The 19,138-nt window shown below is 42.9% G+C and overlaps 2 protein-coding genes across 2 annotated transcripts; one reads left to right on the top strand and one right to left on the bottom strand.

Annotated features, from left to right (window-relative positions):
* Window positions 1-2,064: 2,064 nt before the first annotated feature.
* ALG2 (ALG2 alpha-1,3/1,6-mannosyltransferase) lies at window positions 2,065-6,396 on the bottom strand. Its single transcript, XM_082656379.1, has 2 exons — window positions 5,994-6,396; window positions 2,065-3,541 (listed from the first exon to the last, which is right to left on the bottom strand). The coding sequence occupies exons 1-2, from the start codon at window positions 6,339-6,341 to the stop codon at window positions 2,639-2,641; spliced, it is 1,251 nt and encodes a 416-aa protein (XP_082512505.1). The 5' UTR covers window positions 6,342-6,396; the 3' UTR covers window positions 2,065-2,638.
* Window positions 6,397-6,722: 326 nt separating this feature from the next.
* On the top strand, window positions 6,723-15,157 carry SEC61B (SEC61 translocon subunit beta). The gene is made up of 4 exons (XM_082657144.1): window positions 6,723-6,805; window positions 6,996-7,093; window positions 11,980-12,081; window positions 14,874-15,157. Exons 1-4 carry the CDS (start codon window positions 6,803-6,805, stop codon window positions 14,959-14,961), a joined length of 291 nt encoding a protein of 96 aa, XP_082513270.1. The 5' UTR covers window positions 6,723-6,802; the 3' UTR covers window positions 14,962-15,157.
* Window positions 15,158-19,138: the final 3,981 nt, after the last annotated feature.

Raw genomic sequence — 19,138 nt, 5'->3', positions numbered from 1 at the left:
GAGGACCTGAACAGGTGTGCCTGCAGTGGGGTAGAGGACTTTTGACTGAATACACACACAAGGAGCTTGGTCAGGGTGGAGGCAGACTGAAGAACGGTAAAGTGGTTGGACTTTGGAATCAAAGCCTTGAGATGCTGCCCATCCCTCCAGGCTGTGTGACACAGGCAACTGCTTAACCACACTCATCTCGAAAGGGAAGAGTACCGACACCTCATAGAACTGTTAGGATGAAATGAGTTGTCTGATATGTGTCTCATGGCCCACAGTTAAGTGCCAGAAGAATTACTACTGTTAAGATCCTGGACAGTTCACTTCAGTCTTCCATGCTTTTACTTCTCCTAACTTCACCTTAGTTCTGGAAGCTGTGAATACCTCCTATGGGCAAAGCTCCATCCTAGGTCCAAGATGCACCAGAGGCTGGAAGCTCAGGCAGGGCTTTGCATCCTTTCCAGATCTGTGGTCTTACTGTCACCTGCTGGGACCTCAGACAATGAAGGGAAGTTAAACTTAAAGCCCATGAACCCAGGTAGCCCATTTTGGAGGGATCTGCATAAAAATGGTCAAATAGGCAAAAGTTTTAGTGCTTGGAATGGGTAAGCAAGCATCAGTTATGGCTCAGCACATGACTGAGTCTGTCTGTCCTAAACCCAGTGGTCAGAGCCATCAGGCCTTTCTGGAAAGGCTGCAGTTCCCTGAGAAATACATGCACCAAGCCACAAAAGATGGGATGAGCTACTTTACTGGATGGTAAGCTTTCACGACGCCAAAGGAAAGAGAACTCAACTGAACTTTTCATTCCATAAAAGACTCAATAAACCTGACACTCTCGTTTTAGTGAACTCCTTACTGGTACAGTCATTTCATTTCATTAAAATGCTCCTGCAAGAATCCAATCTTTCTAAATGTAATGAAATGTTAATGAATACTAAGTCTGACAACATTAAATTTGGTAGTGATTTAAACATTAATAAAATAAAATAAAATACTCCTGTGGTATATACTGACGTGATAAATCACAACCTGAAACTTCATGCTCTAAAGAACCCCAAAGAACAATATAGTAGTGCAGCACGAAACCACACGGAACTTCGAGAGCTAATTTTTGATAACCCTAAATTGCAAAATAGCTAGTATTTATATAGCCCATACTATATGCCAACTACTATTTTTAGTACTTTACATATATTATGGTAATCCATCACAACCACCCTATGACGAAAGTACAAGAGTAGTTACTCCACTTTACAGATGAAGAAGCTGAGGCCCAGACATTAAGCAATTTGCCCAAAGTCACACAGGCTGTTAGGCTCTCAAGTCTGTGCTCTTAGAGTTGATTAATGTGGAACCTTTGGCTAGTGATCTTTGCTATTTCTAAAAATGAATTTAGCTTTAAGGATATGTGGGAAAGTGCTTTATGTTTATTTGTACTTAGACCAATAGGTAAATAATGAACTCTAAGACTGGTCAGTGCCACCAGAAGGTCAGAGAAAGTGGAAGGGGAAGGTCACTTCCAGTTCGGGAGCTGGGTAGAGGGTCAAGGAAAGCTTCACAGCAGTGGCATGAGGCAGGCCTTGAAGGATAAAAAGCACTTGTGTCGGGCTTCCCTGGTGGCACAGTGGTTGGGAGTCCACCTGCTGACGCAGGGGGCATGGGTTCGTGCCCCGGTTCGGGAGGATCCCGCGTGCCGCGGAGCGGCTGGGCCCGTGAGCCATGGCCGCTGAGCCTGCGCGTCCGGGGCCTGTGCTCGGCGGCGGAAGAGGCCACGGCAGTGAGGAGCCCGCATACCGCAAAAAAAAAAAAAAAAAAAGCACTTGTCTCTTACACTTAGCAGGCGCTTACTTAATAAAACACAAATATTAATGAAGCTAATGACTCAGATAACACTAGGAAACAAACCCTAACCAAGATGCACACTGCACACGTGACAATAGCCATTCATTCCAATATCCAGTTAACTCTAGTTTCTGATTCAGGCTTGGCTGTCTACAGTCCTAACACCACCACCATAGATCACAGAGGCCAAAATCTAGTATTTTGTCTCTTCCTATGATAAACATCATTTATTGTCATGTCTGTATGCAAAAACACAACAAATCATCTTTGTTAAAAAAAAAATACAAAGCATTCTTGCTATGGATCCAGGCAAAGGTATGACTAACAAAAATTTCCTAACAGAGGTCACTGAACACTGAGGTGGACTGATTCTGGAAACTACAGTAAGTGTCTTCTCATTACACTATGAAGCCAAATTAATCAACTTTGATGATGATACACTTAAAGTGTTAAAACCAAATAAGGCACAAAATAACTCAAAATTTATTCGTACAGCAACAATCTAGAGAACATATAATTAAAATATTCTGCTGAATGTGAAATTGTACCATATTTATATCTTAATCAACATTGTAAGACTCAGAATTATTACAGCCTAAAAGATACTATTTTTTTCTAAAAAAGCAGACTGGGAGATATGGGGGTACAGGAAGGTGATTCAGATTTAAGATTCAAGTATGTTAAAAAAAAAAAAAATCTCTTCTGCCCTAGATACTAGGCTTTTTTTCTTTGGTTTCAAAACTGGGTCAACAATCTACAAATGTGATGTTAATGAATACAGCATAAACACCTGAAAAAAATCTGATTATACCAGCAGCTTGGTGACATATTGGTAAAGCTGTTCTGTAAATGCTTCAGGGGAAAACTTCTCTTTCACCCTGGCTCTTCCGGCCAGTCCCATTGTGGCCTTTAAGGAAGGTTCATGGATGAACCTTTCTATTGCTTCTGAGAAGTCAACTGGGTCAGGCTCACACAGAAACCCTGTGACGCTGTGGACAATGGACTCCAAGGGCCCGCCTGAATTAACAGCAATGACTGGGCACTGCATGTACATGGCCTCCAAGGGAACGATGCCAAAGTGCTCATTGCTTGGTGTGTAAAGCACACACATGCAGCCGTGGAGGAGTGAGATTTTCTGTTTGTCCGAGCAAGACCGAAGGAAAGTCACGTACTGGCCTAGGTCAGACTGCTGGACCATTTTCTTCAATTCCTGGTAGTGTTGTACATTCTCCAGGACTCTCTCATCATAACCACCTGCAATGATCAGATGAACTTTGTCCCAATCTTGGGATGACAATCTTCCACGCAGCTTTACTAGGGCTTCTAGTGCCAAAGTCAGATTTTTCTTCCTTTCATATCTGTTGATGGAGAGGAGTATGAATTTTTTCCCCTTGGGGACTATGTCATCAAGCTTTTCAAGAACAGCTGAATCAAAGCTGGTGATATTCAGAGATGGGTAGAGGACATCGGGGTCTAGGTGAGACAGGGACTTGAACGTTTCCTTAAAAATGGCAGCTGTGAACCGGCTGTTGACCAAGATGCAGTCTGCCATGCCTGTGGTGTATTCCTCTACCCAGTCGATTGGGGCCCTGTATAGGCGTTTAATAAAAGAATCTCTCCTGGTGAGAAGCAGATCTGGGAAGTGACAGTAAAACAGGATTTTCTTACGCCGTCTGGCCAGCTTGAACACTGGGATACAGGCAGACACCTAGCCAAAGCAAAAATCAACAGGAGATGAAGTGACTGGTCAACTAAACTTCAACCAAATCAAAGAAACAGATACCTACCCTGCCTGCTAGTCTGTGGGCCCTTCATGGGCAATGTCTGGTTCTGCGTTGTGTGCCCCCAGACTCTCACCTGGTACGATGCCTGGTATACAGAAAGCTGGCAGACGGTTTCTGGATATGTGCTAAATATTTAAAGCTGCAAGTCCAGTGCTTTCCTCTAGAACAGCACTGTCCAATGGAAAGAAAAATCTAGTCACTACACTAACAACTTCTTAAAGGTCAAATTAATTTTAATGTATTTTATCTAAAATACTATCACTTCAAAATGTAATTAATACTTAAAACGTTGATGAGATCTTCTATTGTTTTTTTCTTTTTCACATTAAATCTTTAAAATCAGATGTGTATTTTACACTTACTGCACATCTCAGTTCAGACTAGCCACATTTCAAGTGCTCAACAGCCACCTATGGCTAGTGGCTACCACACTGGACAGAGCCACTCCAGTATCTTCCTCGTCCTAAGGAAGTGAATGAATGAACTATAGTAGTTTAGAGTGTAGGCTCTGGAATCAAGATTGACAGGGTTTGAATTTCAGCTCTACTAGCTAGCTGTGTGACCATGACCAAGTAATATACCTCTCTCTCTGGGCCTCAGTTTCTTCTTCTGTAAATTGGTGACAATTCCAGTTAAAAAAAAAAACCCATATAGTTTTTGTCATTTTTAGATGCACTGGTGCATGTAAAACGTGTAAGAATTTAGTGCACACTACGTTCTCAGTATTTATTGAAATGTTAACCATAATCATTACTAGAGACTTTCCTGTTGGGTAATCTTTACAAGTCAATCTCCGGCTCACTTAACACCTGAAAAAGGTGAGCTTTAGGGATATTGAGGGATTTATCCAAAGCTACTTAGAAAATAGCTGATATGGAACTTGAATTCAGGTCTCCCACTTCCAAGCTCGGTTTTTTCTCTATCCACTACAGTCTCAGCTGCCTCATGCTTACTGACTAATTTTACACATGCAGGATATTCGGTAAATGTCCACGTTTCGCAAAAAGAAATAGCTTGTACACAAGCAAGGATGATCAAAAGTAACTCAGAAGTAATAATTAAACAAATACAAATACAAACGTGATGCCATTTCCACCTATTAGTTTGGCAAAGATTAAAATGCTGATAACATCCAATGTGAACAAAAGCATGGAGTAACAGGCTCTATCACTGTGGGAGAGTAGAATGACAGAACAGTAGAATGACAGAAGGCAAATTTGGCAAAAGCTATTGACATTTAAGATGTACAACTCTTTGACCTACCAATTTTGACCTACCAATTTTATTATTATGAATTTCAAAGGCTATGCTTGCAGAAGTACAAAAAAAAGGCATAAAGATGTTCATTACAACACTGATCTATTCACAAAAAACTGGTCACACTGATACTGTCCTTTAGCAGAAGAATGTATAAATGATGGTACAGTCAAACAAAAGCAAATTTTCCAGCCACTATTAAGAATGAAGTGAATCTCTAATATTGATATGTAAGGATGTCTCAAGTAAAAATTTTTGGTGAAAAAGAGCAAGTTGTCCAATAGTAGGTGTGTCATAATCCTAATTATTACAAATAAAACATGTCTATGAACAGACATAATATGCTGGTATAGCCACAGACAATTTCTGAAAGCATACAGAAGAAACTGTTAACAGTGGCTATCTTTAGGGAGTGGAACTGGAATGGGGCTTTTACATTCTAGTCTTTCTTATTATTTGAATTTTTAGTCCTGAATGTTACTTTTTAAAATAAATATTTTTGGGGATGAAAAAACAAAACACAGAAAGAGTCTAGAATAGCTAGAGCCCAGATCCAGGTGGACATTATCTACCAAGGTAAAGAACCTGGACTTTTCTCCAAAGACTAATGGGGAGCCATGTTAAAGTTTTAATAGAGACATGACATGTTTAGCTTAGGGTTTTATTAAACACATGACACTGCTGAGGAGCGGAGTGGCCTGACAGCAAATGCTACAGTGGGATGCATGTGGCTTGGAACTAGTGTTAAGAGAAATAATGCAAAACAGGGAAGACATACAAAACATGACTGAAGGCTGACTTCTAATGCTTGCGTTTCTTAGAGAGAGCACCAAGGCCCATATGCTTCAGAATCTCCCGATGATCCAGTGAAGATGCAGATTTCGGGGCCCCACCTCAGGGGCCCAGGATGAACACACCTGAGGGTGGGGCCAAGCAATCTGCCACTTTAACGGGTCCACACTAAAGTTTGAGAACCACAGTCTCACTCCCACTTTGATCTCTCCAGATCAGTTCCGATCTTTCCGAACCACAGACAGGGAGAGGTCAGCAGAGGTCATGCGGCGCGCGCTCCGTAGTGAGAAAAAGAGGGGCGGCGAGGGCCGGTCGTGGCCACCTCACCTGGTCGCACACTACCACGTCGAACTCCTCGTCGCCAAGGAACAGCACGTATAGAGCCAGGAAGATCATGCGCACGTAGGCGCAGATAGCGGCGCCGCGGCCGCCCCAGCCCAGGCTGCGAGGCAGCCAGTCCCCGGCGCAGCGCACCGGCAGCTCGCTGCTCTCCGCGAAGCAGTGGCCGGGGTCGTAGTGCGCAGTCCAGATCTTCACGCTACATCCGCGCGCCCGCAGCGCCAGGGCTGCGTCTACAACCAGCCGCTCAGCGCCGCCCACACCCAGGTCCGGGTGCAGAAACAACACGGACGGTTTAGGACCCAGGTCCTCATCTTGGCCCTGCTCCTCCGCCATAGCCCGTGAGCCGCACCTTCACCTCTCACGCTTAAACGCTTCCGCGCATGCTCCTTCCTCCAGCTTCCCAGATGGCCCAAGACGGGGACCGACCACGCCCCGCGGCGCGTGCGTCGGTTAGGTCACGTCAGCGCAAATATGTAGGTGCCTAGTAACTGCCGGAGTAAATTTCTCGTCTCATCATGGCTAGATCCTCCCATTGGTTGAGACTGGACTCTAGGAAGGACGATGTGATCCAAAGGAAAAATACATGAGGTCTGTAATTCCCATACAGCAGCTCACAGGGTCTCCTCTTGCAAAATTCCTACAGGCATATCGTAGGACAGCCCAGGCGTCCCTGGAGTCAGCGAGGACCCTGCCAGCAGGTCTGGGGGCGGGACCTGAGTCAATCCCTCCGGCCGCCGGGCTCTACCGCTTCTCCGCTGTCCACTTCAGCTTCCTGCCACCCTCCTGTCTCCAGCATGGTTTGTGGCCCCAGCCGTCCCTCCTTGTCCCGGCTTCTCCCAGGCGCCGAGATTCCTGCCTTACGCTTTGTCCTGCTTCCGCGGCTCCCTTGTTTTCCCCAGCCCCCCGTGCATGTCCCGGTCTCGGCCGTCAGGGTCTGGGGGCCGGCCGGCGGCGCTCACCAGTCTCTCTCCTTGTCTCCCTCTACAGCCTGGTCCGACCCCCAGTGGTACTAACGTGGGCTCCTCAGGGCGCTCTCCCAGCAAAGCAGTGGCCGCCCGGGCGGCGGGATCCACAGTCCGGCAGAGGTAAGGATCTTGCGACCCTCTCGGCTGTGGTCTCCGAGGGACAGGGCCCAAGAATTCGTTGGTCCTGAGAAGGAGATCCCGGGATGTTAAGATTCATAAGGGCAGAACGAGCTAGCTGCCTGTGATGTGACCGTAGGGGTAGTTAAAGACTTCTTGGTCTTTTGCGTCTCGAGAGGGAGGCAATATTTTCTTCGCATTGCTCAGCTTTGAGTACCACTCTTGAAAAAGGAAAGTTAAACTGGAGTAAGGTCATAGACAGCATTGAGAAAACCGATGTCATTAAAATGGTGTCTTTAGAGCTGAGCTCTCCACTCACATTTCTATCTGGAAGTCCCATACACACTCGGTCTAACATGACTCGTCTAATGCGCAGCTCAGTCTTTCCTTTCACCTCAGCTCCCGCCGCCAATCATATCTCCCTACGTCCATAAAGCACTGCTGTAAACGCGTTCACTCAAAGCCAGAACTTCAGCGTCATCTTGGATTCTTTTAATGCTGTCTGTATCCAGTACGTTTATATTGTACATGAAAAACTTCTCATCCGTTTTTTCCTTCTCCATTTCTACTGCCTCAGTTTAGCCCTCAGTTTCTCACATCTAGAGAATTTTCTACCTAACTCGCCTCCTCTCCAGATCATTTCCACTCTAATGCATCTTCTGCTCTGATTCTGGCACACTGCTGGTTAGTTTCTTGTTGCTGACCTTAAACACGGTGGGGAGGGGGAGAGGGTTACCAAAGCTCTTGGTGGTGGGTTTTTTTTCCCCCCAGCCTAATTGCTTCTCTCCTCTCTCTCCTGTGATCCAGCAACAGTGAGCTTATTACTGTTTTCTGAACTCACTAGACACCCCCCCATCCCCACCCCTCCGGCCATTTGTGTATATTCTGCAAGACTAGGCTCAGGGATTATTTCCTCTTGAGGCCTTCCCTGACTCCAAAGGCAATAGCAGCTACTAGTCTTCTTTTTTACTCCCAAGCATTTTGTTCATACCCTTCTAATAGCATTTATGTTTCCATGTTTATCTCCTTCATTAGACTTTGACGAAAACTGCCCATCAGCTCTATCCTACCATAAGGCTGACACAATAAATGATGAGTGAGGGAAGGAATCAAGCCACCCTGTAATCTTGGGATTTTTTTGAAGGAACCAGTGGGGGTTTTATCTAGAGAGGAAAAGACCTTGAAGAGATACACAAAAACTATTCTCAAGGATGTGAAGAGGGATGAGACTTCTCTTGTTGGCTACAGTAGGTAAATCTAAAACTGATGATTTGAACTTACATGAGACAGATTTCATCACAGAGCAAAAACAATTCCAGTAGAACTGTGAGAAATGCTAAGATGACCCTGAATGATTGTGAGTTCCCTGTCATCAAGATGTTCAAGGTAAGGCTGGGATGGACCAGCTGGAAAGTGTGTCAGGCTGTGGTGTAGGTTATTTGGGCCTGGGGTGCTGTCTTGTTCCCACCCTGGATTTCAAAGATTCTTTGTGCTGGAATGGAAAACCTGTCCTATCGGTACAGTTCCTTGGGGAGTGGGTCTAGTTAAGGAGAATTGGTAACACTGTGGCAGAGAAGTTTGATCATCTGAAAACTCTTAAAAAAAAAGAGAAATCTTGTGTTTATCAAATAAATGAAACAAGTATTTACTTAATAAATAAAATTGAAGTAACTGCTGCACAAGTGAAATGGAGAAACAAACATTTGAGGACAGATGCAGCTTATCAAGTTGGGGGTGTTGATGTCTTTTAGAATTCACTACCGCTGGGGCCAGTGTAACTCAAAAGACCATGGTTATATGTACTGAGACACCCTACAGAGTTCCCATCTAGAATCTTGGCACTCTTCTAAGTGTTACTTCATGAGTGTAATGTAATAGGTATTGACTGTTCAAGAATATATTCCCTCTTTGTGAGTCTGTAGAAAAAGTTGAAGCTAACAGTTAATAATAGTGCTGTGGATTATGTAGTCCACAGATTTGCATTCTGTCTCATGTTCAGTGAGGTAATAGAAGTAGAACCTTGAGAAGTAACTATGGGATTTAAGGTCAGGCCAGGGTTGGAGTCCTTGCTCTGTTACTACAGGATAAACGGAAGTTGCTAGGATGAAAAGGAGCAATAACACATGGTAAACTGTAAAGCCTTAAAATGCTTCAGTGTTCAGGATTTTCTTTTTTGAATTTCTTTCTATACAGCAGGTTCTTAGTATCTGTTTTATACGTATTAGTGTATACATGTCAATCCCAATCTCCCAATTCATCACAGCACCCCCCCCCACGCTTCCCCCCCTTGGTGTACGTACATTTGTTCTCTACATCTGTGTCTCTTTCTGCCTTGCAGACTGGCTCATCTGCACTATTTTTCTAGATTCCACATATATGCATTAATATACGATATTTGTTTCTCTTTCTGACTTCACTCTGTATGACAGTCTCTAGTGTTCAGGATTAATGGGAATCAGGCATAGTAAGGTGATGGACTAGCTGGGGTATTAAGGAAGTCATCAAATAGTTATTGAGGGTACATGCCAGGCACTGTTCCAGTCATGAGGCTGTATCTGTGGACAAGCTAGTCAGGGTTTGACCTCATGAACCTTATATTCCAATGTAAGAGACCATAAACAAGGCAAATAAATAGATAATTTCAGGCAGTAAGGCCAAGAAGAAAAATAAAGTTGTGTGGAGACTAGAGGGTGGGTGAGGATAGGGTGTTCAGAGTAGGTGACAGGTGAGTAGAGACCTAAAAGAGACAAGGGAGCAAATTATGCAATGGTCCGGGGAGGAATAGGCTTCCTAGACAGGAATAGTTAAGTGTAAAGACTCTGAGGTGGGAATGAACTTGGCTTCTTTGAGGAACAGCCAGAAGACCACCATGTTAGAACAAAGTATGTTCAAGGTTGGTTATGAAAACCATTGTGTTAGGGTATAGGAGGAGGGAGCAGTTACACAGTGGCCAGAAAGAAAGGGTAAAATAGACCCCAAAAAGAAATTTAGGAGATTAAAATGGGCTCTGTTAACTTCTACCTAGCTTCCCAATAGGGGGGATGGGAGGTATTTTGAGTACATTTTTGGTATTTCTAGGTGGCCTGAATCCTCTGCTATGTCTGTGTGCCAGCAGATGTAAGAAATCTTCAAAGAGCACAGACTGATTCCTTGGGGGCTCCTGGAGATTTTGAAGACAGGAACTGGAGTTAGGTGGGTGTGGGAATAGTAGAAAGTACCTGGGTCCTAGTCTTGGCTCAGCCGATGACTTGTTATGTCCACACTGGGTTTATCATCTAGCTCAAGTTCCTTTTTATGAACGAGGAAAATTTCACGTACCTACTCCACCAATTAGATGATGTGTATCTGTGTGTGTGAAAGCTCTTGTAAGTGTATGAATTACTCTGTAAATCCCTGTACAGTTTACAATCAGTTTTCCCATAGAAACAGTCATACAGATGGAGTTAGAAGTTCCCAGGTGACCATGTAGCCCATAATTAATGTGTCTGAAATGTAATCTTTATAGTACAGTACATCAGAATCATCGTTTGACACTAACTGTTTTTAGATTTCTAGCATGAACACAGCTCTTTTTGCTGGAGCCCACACTGAAACCGGGACTCCACTCTCCCACTCCATGCAGCAGGGCAGCCTCCCTGAGCTCTAGGCCAGTGCTTCTTGCATTCAGAGTGTGGAATCAAGTCTGTGGTAGGGTGAGGTGGGGATTAGGAACCAGAGTTGGGAGGCAAGAAGAGACGGTGGGGACAGGGTATTCACTTTTGGTTTCTCCCTGTTTGCCCGTCTTTTTTCAAAAATCCAGAACCAGCAGTCCACGGATAACTGGAATGGGATTTTGAGGGAGGGTGTGTTGGGATTCGGTTAATGGCGAGGGGTGGTGACGGGACAGGGCTTTCTCTCTCTTCCTTTCCCCTTCCCTAGAATTTCTGAGTTGGTGATAAATGGGCTGAAGGTTTCTTCTGACCTGTCTCATACTTACTACTTATTTTTACGTGGTACCAGTTTTGCACTGAGGGGAAATGAGAAGTGGGATTGGAGGAGTGCTGTGTGGGAGAATAGCTGTTGGGGAGGGTTTCCTAGTGACCAAGGAGAGGAGGGAAAGGATTCCCTGGCTTCCTTCCTGGTCAGTGGCATTAGTGCTGTTCGCTGCTTCTGTGTGCCAGGGCTGCCTGCGCCACACAGCTCACTTCACAAGCCTTGATCCCCTTGTGAGGGACAAGTTCTGGTTGGGTGTTTCCTGCATTTTTTTCACATCCTACCTCTGTCCAGGATCTATAGTCAGTATATCAAAATAATGAAAACAGATTGCAAAATAATATTTCATAAAATATATACTGTTTTGAGACTTGGATTACAATTACAACTTATGTTTTTTGTCTTTTTTGTAGAAAATACAGTAATTTAAAAACATTTTAAAGTAGTCATTTAAAAATCAGGTAATAGGGATTCAGGGTATTTTTAAGCAGGAGTTTTTTACTTGACTTCACAAAAATACATGTGAAGTGAAACTGAAGTGCACTGTCCAAATGAGGTGCCCATACGTGTGAGCAAGTGGATGGGCTCAAGTCAGAACTGGGTCCACAGCCGAGCGTGGCTGCCTGCTGGCTGTGTGGCCTTCGGCACTTTGCCTAACCCTTTATGAGCCTCATTTTCCTCATTTATAAAATGGAGATGGTAAGTACTTTTCTGGGTTATTGTATGCATCAGTGTATGGTGGGTACTCAGTTCTTAGTGGTTATGATCAGTGGAGTAAAAGCAAGCAAAAGCAAGGAGGTATTAGCAAAGAAAAAGTTAATTTTTTGGTTCTTTACCAGTGTAATGGTAGCATATGTTATGATGCTCTGATAAGGGTTTCCAAGAAAAGGCCATTGTCACATTTTTTCTCTTCACAGGAAAAATGCCAGCTGCGGAACGAGGAGCGCAGGCCGCACCACCTCAGCAGGCACTGGGGGGATGTGGCGATTCTACACAGAAGATTCACCGGGGCTCAAAGTGTAAGTCCTGGGAGCAGACCTTGTGTTTCTGTCCAGAATCACAGAGCCCTTTGGCAGCACTCTGTCTCTGCCACCAGTGGTGTTTGCTTTGATGAGATTTGTAATACACAGCAGCTTCCTTTGTGCCGGGTGGGCGGGGTCTGGTTTGTCCATATAGCAGCCAATTAGTTTAGGGCCTGGAATGACATCTGTTCATGGTTTGAGTGAAAGCAAGGGAACATCTTCATGTAGCTCTGTCAGAATAAATGATGGGAATAGAGAGAACTGGAGGGAAAACAGTTTAATTAGGTGAAATTGCTCATTTGGTGTTCTTGTCCCACACTGAGAAATAGAGGAGTAACCATTTGAATAGGAGCTAGGTGATTTTTCAAAGCTCTCCTGGAGGCATAGGCTGATATTATTGCAGTCTAATGGGAGTTTCTGCATTAGCCTGTGTTACCAAAAGTTCTTTGGCCTCCTTGTCGTTGGTGGGTGGTGACTGGACCCGTATCACTTCCCAAGTTCTAGGCCTGGGAATGCTCATTAGGTGATGGGATATGGGCATCTCGGGGAAGCCCTGTCCCCACGCCTCACCTCGCTTTCTGGTACTGTGAAACCTAATCCCACAGGTTTCTGACCAGGTAGGCTCTAGGACACCACTGCTTACAGCTGTTTCCTGACTGAATCCAGTGGATGAGGAATTGGAATAATGACAGCAGCTCTCATTCATATAGCACCTCAGGTTCAGAAGCTCAGATTCAGAGAGGCAAAGCTACTTGTCAAAGACAAACAGCCAGCAAGAGCTGGAGCCAGATATTCTGGGACTGTTAAATTCCATGCTCTTTCCATTCTGCCTGTTTGGTAACAGAGACACAATCAGATTTATTTGGATTAGTTTAATTAACTTGACCAGTAGCTTGACTTAGATCACAAATTTAATTTAGAAAGACTTGCCTAGAATTCTTGAGGTTTTGTTTTATTTATTGATTTTTTTTCCCCCCCTGTTATGACGAAGACTTACAAGGTGGGAATGTATTTCAGGAAATAATTCTTGGGGTTGGGGATGTGTGAGTTGGCAGCGTTTTGGTCCTTGTTAGAGGTAATTTTTCTGAATATTTCAGAGACAAATTTTGAAGCCCCTTGCTCTTCAGGGTATCCAGGGGACAACATTTTAAACCTTCTCGAGGTGGTGAAACAACTGTTCTCTTGTGGGTGAATCTGGCTTGTTCTTGCTTTGGGCTGTTGTGCAGCCAGGCTTGCTTGCTGCTGTTGTGAGTCCTAGGAATCGAGAGAAGCTATTCCTTTGCAGTGTCATAAACCACAGTCTCATACCAGAGAGAGAGGTTTTTGGTGAAAGGACATAGTTGGGAAATGGTATCCTCAAATCCACGTCTTGGAGCAGTCAGGTACCATCCTGGAGCTTGCTGTTGGCTCTTCTTGGGAGTTAGAATTTTTTTTCAGGTTGATAACAGTAGCATTTCCTGAGAGCTTACTAGAAGCCTACACCGTGTGTGTGTTAATATATTTAATACCTCAGCAACCCTATGAGAGAGGTGCTGTGATTATCCCCACTTTACAGACGAGGCAAATGATGTTTGGAGAAGGTGAGTCACAGGGCCACAGTCACATCAGCTTTATGCTTTATGGCTGATGTTACCTAACGGCGCTTTAAAGTAAGGCAGTATGATCCAGTGCATCGTGACGACCATCTCTTCCTAGGTACTTTTAAGTTTGTTTACTCCCATAATTGTACAAATTTTGGAAGAACAAAATAGTGTAGCAAGGACTTGGATCTCCATGCATTGATGATTGTCCACTAGTGGACTCTTGTTACCGCCTGCTCCGCTGGGTTACTCTACTGCCCAAATTATAAAGATTCCTGGGGTCTTTTCCTATGTCCACCCCCAGGTGTACCTGGGAGGTGAAGTGACATCTTGAATTCTCCAAAACTGTTGTTGGCAAGAGGAGTCAAAAAGACGAGGCCTTTGACTGACATCAGCATTGACAGGTTGTGTAAAATCAAGGAGTTCTAACTTTAAGAAACCCATGTACTAATTCTCAACCTGGAAAGCATTTGATTTAGGGAAGGGCTGATGAGTAAAATCTACTTCCTTTCTACAGTAAACTAAATATAAATCAAACTTAATGTTGCCTAGAATGTTTGCTCCCCTAAATATAGGAACCTTAAAGCAGTAAAATGAGCACAATGTGTGGAATCAGAAAACCTGAGTTCAGATCTCTCCTTTCCATTCTGGCTCTGTGTTCTTAGGCTCTATGTTCTCATTTCATAACATTAATATTTGTTTCATCTGTGTCTTGAGCTTGTTAATCATATGGGATCATATATTTGAAAATGCTTCATAACTTATAATGGGATATTCATCTTTGTTATGCCTAGTTTATTGTAGTTAGACGATGAAGGTGGTCTTTATTAATTTGAAATAATAGTTTGGTAATTGGATCATTTGCACTTAAAGAGTTTGGGAAATTTTTTAAATTACTTTTTATTATGGAGAATATCAAATGCACGAAATTAAAGAGACTAGTGTCTCTAAGACATTAGATCCTTTTTTTGTATATATTTTAGTATGTTTCATTAAAAGATAAGGATTCCTCCTTTCTAAATAACCGCAATGCTGTCACCCTCAAAATATCCACAGTAATAATTTTTGGAATATTTTTAAATGTTGTAAATAATATTCTTCTACGGATCTTAGGTGCTTTCCCCTCCCTTTTCCCCTAGGCAGTCTTTAATATTACAAACATATTAATGTATTATTACTGAAACTAAGCCTGCCTTTTCTTATTTCCAGTGGCCCTGTTCCAGTATTGGTTATGAGTCTTCTGTTCATCGCTTCTGTATTTATGTTGCACATTTGGGGCAAGTACACTCGTTCATAGATTCCGCTACATCCATCTGTCTGTCATCTGAAGAAGAAAGGAAAAAAACCCCAACATATCTTGGACCAAAAGCATAGTGATTTTCTGTTCATGAGAAAGAAATTTTCTGTAAGCTTACTGTTTTACAGGGAACTTAATGAAAACTGATTTTAAGGAATCATTTTTTTCCTGTGGCTAATAAACTTTTAAATTCATATACCAAGTCTCATTGCTCATGCCTGGCTGCTAGGGCCCTTAGTCTCTCTACCTTTAGATTTACAAGTAAATATGCAGAAAGCATTTTGTGGAGATTGTTTTTTTGGTTGGATTGACAGTTTCTTATATGACCATGTAGTCATTCAAATGCACGATACTGTCAGTGGCCCTGGCTTGTTTTCTTCTAGGTATCTCTGTCTTGGTCATTGTTATTTTGGGTGTTCTGTGGTTTTCAAGGAGTGTGCCTATGACTCCATCAGGCAGATCTGTGTTCAAAGGCAGCTGGTACCCAGCGGAATCGTCAGAAATCATCCAGAAATCTTGGATGAAATGTTTGCTCATTCTATTCTTTGTCTCTAAAACCATACATAATATTTTTGCCTCTTCTTTCTGTCAGTTCTTAATTCTGTGGGTGTAGATGAGGGGTTTCAATCTATTTGTCACTTGTTGCTAAACCCCTTTTGAAAGAATTCATTTGATAAATTGGATTTCTTATATAAAATTTTGTTTTCATTTTGGAAATTAAAGACCTTAATAATCAGTGTGAGATACCATTTCTAAACTGAGTTGATATAATTCCAACCAAAAATAAAAATGTTTGAAGTTTCACTTAGCTTATGCTGCCTTCTGGGTATGAGCATTCACTTTTTGGTAGACCATAGGAAATACCAAGAATAGCTCAAAGGTGCGCACTCCAGGAGTCTAGGACTCTAAGCCACAATTTCTAAAGATTGAGATCCATTTAAAACGCCCTAGTTGTCCAGCAGAATCACAAAATGATGAAGAGGTGTATTAGTTTAAAAAAATCAATAATTTGGAAAACATTTTTCTCTAAGCCTATTAAAAAAATTTTCTACAACAGTTTCGTAAGTGTTTTTCTTAAATCCTGGCTGAAAAGTAATTTTAGGTCCAAAGTGCCAAATTTAAGTGGTGAAAGTATGTATCTTTAAAAATGATTTCCTAGGGCAATATATGGGTGAGTGTGCTCTTGTAAATCCTAACAGATGGCAAATTATTGGGGGAAAAAATGATGAAAAACTGGTTCCCTTTGATCTTGGGAATTGATTATTGCATGAAATAAGTATCTTCATTTTGAAATCAGAGGAAAAAGTCTCAATTTTCATTTGGAAGAAATTAAAGATGATAGTATCTATAATAGAATTTTTTTCTGATATTCTTGTTGACAGTACTAATAACAGTTAAAAGTTACACATTTAATTTGGAAAAGAAATCTGCTCCTCTGCAGGAGGGGTCTTTTTCTTTGGGGGAGAAGCTGAAGCCGCTTGGGGGAGCCATTTGGTTGTAAGGGGAGCACTCTTCACTGCACAGTGCTGCTGTTAGCCTCCTCTGCTTAGCAGTGGTCTCTAGTGGACTGATTGCTGAAAGTCACTGATTTTTCTGAGCTAGTGATTTATAAGAAAATGCTAGTTTTCAGTGGCAGAGCAAGATGCTTCATTCAGCAGAAGGAAAATTGGGGGTTGGGCATAAAAATGTACAACATTTATTACGTAGCTGTTTTTGGCTCTGATGAGACAATGCTAATACCATAGCTGAGAGTCTTAGTGTTCAAGCTGTTCCTTTTTCTCTCTTTTTCTTTTTTTCCAATTTTTAAAAATTGTGGTAAAATACACATAACATAAAAAGTACCATGTTGGCAGTTTTTAAACTGTGCAAGTTAGTGGTATTGAATACATTCAGATTTTTGTGCAGCCATCGCCACTATCCATCTCCAGATCTCTTTTTCATCTTGCAAAACTGAAATTCTAAGCCCAGTAAATAGTAACTCTACTCCCCCTCCCCCTTCCCCTCAGCCCCTGGCAACCACCATTCTACTTTCTGTCTCTATGAATTTGACGTTCTAAGTACCTCATATGAGTGGAATCATATAATATTTTTTCCTTTTGTGACTGACTCATTCCACTTAGCATAATGTCCTCAAGATTCATCTACGTTTTAGCATATGTCAGAATTTCCTTCCTTTTCAAGGCTGAATAATATTCCACTTATGTATGTATCACATTTTATGTTCCTTTCTTTTTAAATAGGGATTCCTAGACTGTTGTTTCCTAGGGGATCATGAGCCATTTATAGTAATTTCAAAAACTTAACAAATTAGACCTTGACCTGCATTGAGGCTACCTTGGCCCAAAGAATCCTCAAGCTCCCTTGACTATGGGCTAAAATCTAGCCATTACTGAATGGACACAGCCCACACATGCTGAATAGAAGCTCTAAGTGATTAAAACTGGGAAAGTGAATTACATTATAACTGCAACTTGAGCTGAGCCTTATAAGTCACCAGGGAACAACCATATTAGGGAAAGCGCCCAAGAGTCCCTGAGGCTAGTGAGGGATGGAAAGACTAAGATCTCTGGGCCCAACAGTGCCTTGAACACATTCCAGTAAAAGAGTAGACGAGAAAAGATCTATTCCTGGGAGAGGCGAAACATGTTATATACCTTCTGTTTTCACACCTGTCCTAGTCTAGACTCCACTTTTTTTTCCAGGTGCTAATGTCCTCATAGGAAGAATTGAAAAAAACCTTCTGAAATGCAAATGTTGGCATCAAGTTAAAATGGATGAAAATGTCTACAAAGCTGGCTTCATTCAACAGGAAATACTGTACAGTATGTGGTGTTCCTATGCACAGGAACTCCAGAGCTGCACTGCCCCTCCCCTCAAGTGCTGCAGGAGGAGAGTTCCGGCCAGGACCAAGTTTTGCACAGGCTCCGGACGCGCAGGCTCAGCGGCCATGGCTCACGGGCCCAGCCACTCCACGGCATGTGGGATCTTCCCGGACCAGGGCGTGAACCCATGTCCCCTGCATCGGCAGGCGGACTCTCAACCACTGCGCCACCAGGGAAGTCCCCAGGACCAAGTTTGTTTGACTCTCCTAGGAGGTCTAAACTTACTGCACTTACGACCCCATCTTCCAGGCTTGGAAGTGTTTCTGACCTGGGTTCAACTGCTGGCCCTGCCATTTACCAGTTGTGAGATCATGGGTGTCTCACCTCTGTTTTTTGGGTCTCATTTTCCTTAGCTGTAAATGACTATAGATATGATAGTTCCCACCAAATAGGAAGACTAAATGAGAAGAAAGATCCAAGAGTTGCTTTGTTAATTAGCTAAGAGTTAACACGTGCTTATTCTCAGTAATTTTGGAGATGTAGGTTTCTTGTTAAATCAACAACCTAATGAGGAATTTACTATTTGCCCCATTTTACACAAGAGGAAACTGAAGTTTAAACCACTCAGCTTGTAAGTGGAAGGGCTGGGATTTAACTCCAGATCTCTGACTTACCCACTGGAGTCACATAGATAGGATTATTAAGTATTTGGGTTGAGGGCTAGGGAAGGGTGTCACAATAGAGCTTGCACACAGAGCTTTAAAAATAACACAACTGCAAGAAAAGCGCCATCATTTGGTGTACTCCAGACATTACATAGCTTCAGTTTGAGGTTTTGGTTCCGCAGAAGGAATTGGTTTCTCTATTTCAGTCCTGAGCTTTGTTCAGTCTATGGAACTCTTGTGTTTGTAGAGAAAGTGTAGTTGTTTATTCGTTCAACAAACACTGATTACTGTGTGATATGCTTTTCTACTGGGGTTTTAGAAATGACCTGGTGAGGTGACTCATTGCTTTAAAAGGCTAGGCATTTGGATGTTAGGATCCTAGTCCCACTTGGGGCTAGTGGGGCTACAAGTCCTACATAACTGTTGATTATGGAGAAACCAGGCAGGGACCCCCCTCAAGGGCCCCTCAACTATTGGTGAAATCAGTAGTTGGGACCACAGTTTAAGAACCAGTATGCTCATGGTGTGTGGGCAATGGTGCCAGGGATTGCAAAACTGGAACTACCTTCCAGGAAATCTATACTGTATGGCCACGTGTATAACAGAGGAAGACCGGGGAACCCTGGGATACTCTAGCTGGAAGGGCTGAGAGTTCACACTGTGTTCTCCCGATTGTACAACAGAGTTCTG

The sequence above is a fragment of the Grampus griseus genome, assembly GCF_964374135.1.
Source record: "Grampus griseus genome assembly, chromosome: 6".
In the NCBI taxonomy this organism is placed as follows: Eukaryota; Metazoa; Chordata; class Mammalia; order Artiodactyla; family Delphinidae; genus Grampus; species Grampus griseus.
The sequence above is the reverse complement of the archived record's forward strand: the minus strand, read 5'-3'. Positions and strand labels throughout refer to the sequence as shown.

What these genes read in the sequence shown, in the direction of transcription:
- ALG2 (XM_082656379.1), bottom strand. Translation starts at nt 6,341, where the DNA reads ATGGCGGAGGAGCAGGGCCAAGATGAGGACCTGGGTCCTAAACCGTCC. An exon ending in ACGTGGTAGTGTGCGACCAG is followed by an intron (nt 3,542 to 5,993) that starts GTGAGGTGGCCA and finishes TGCTTTGGCTAG; the next exon opens with GTGTCTGCCTGTATCCCAGT.
- SEC61B (XM_082657144.1), top strand. An exon ending in GGATCCACAGTCCGGCAGAG is followed by an intron (nt 7,094 to 11,979) that starts GTAAGGATCTTG and finishes TTCTCTTCACAG; the next exon opens with GAAAAATGCCAGCTGCGGAA. An exon ending in GATTCACCGGGGCTCAAAGT is followed by an intron (nt 12,082 to 14,873) that starts GTAAGTCCTGGG and finishes TCTTATTTCCAG; the next exon opens with TGGCCCTGTTCCAGTATTGG.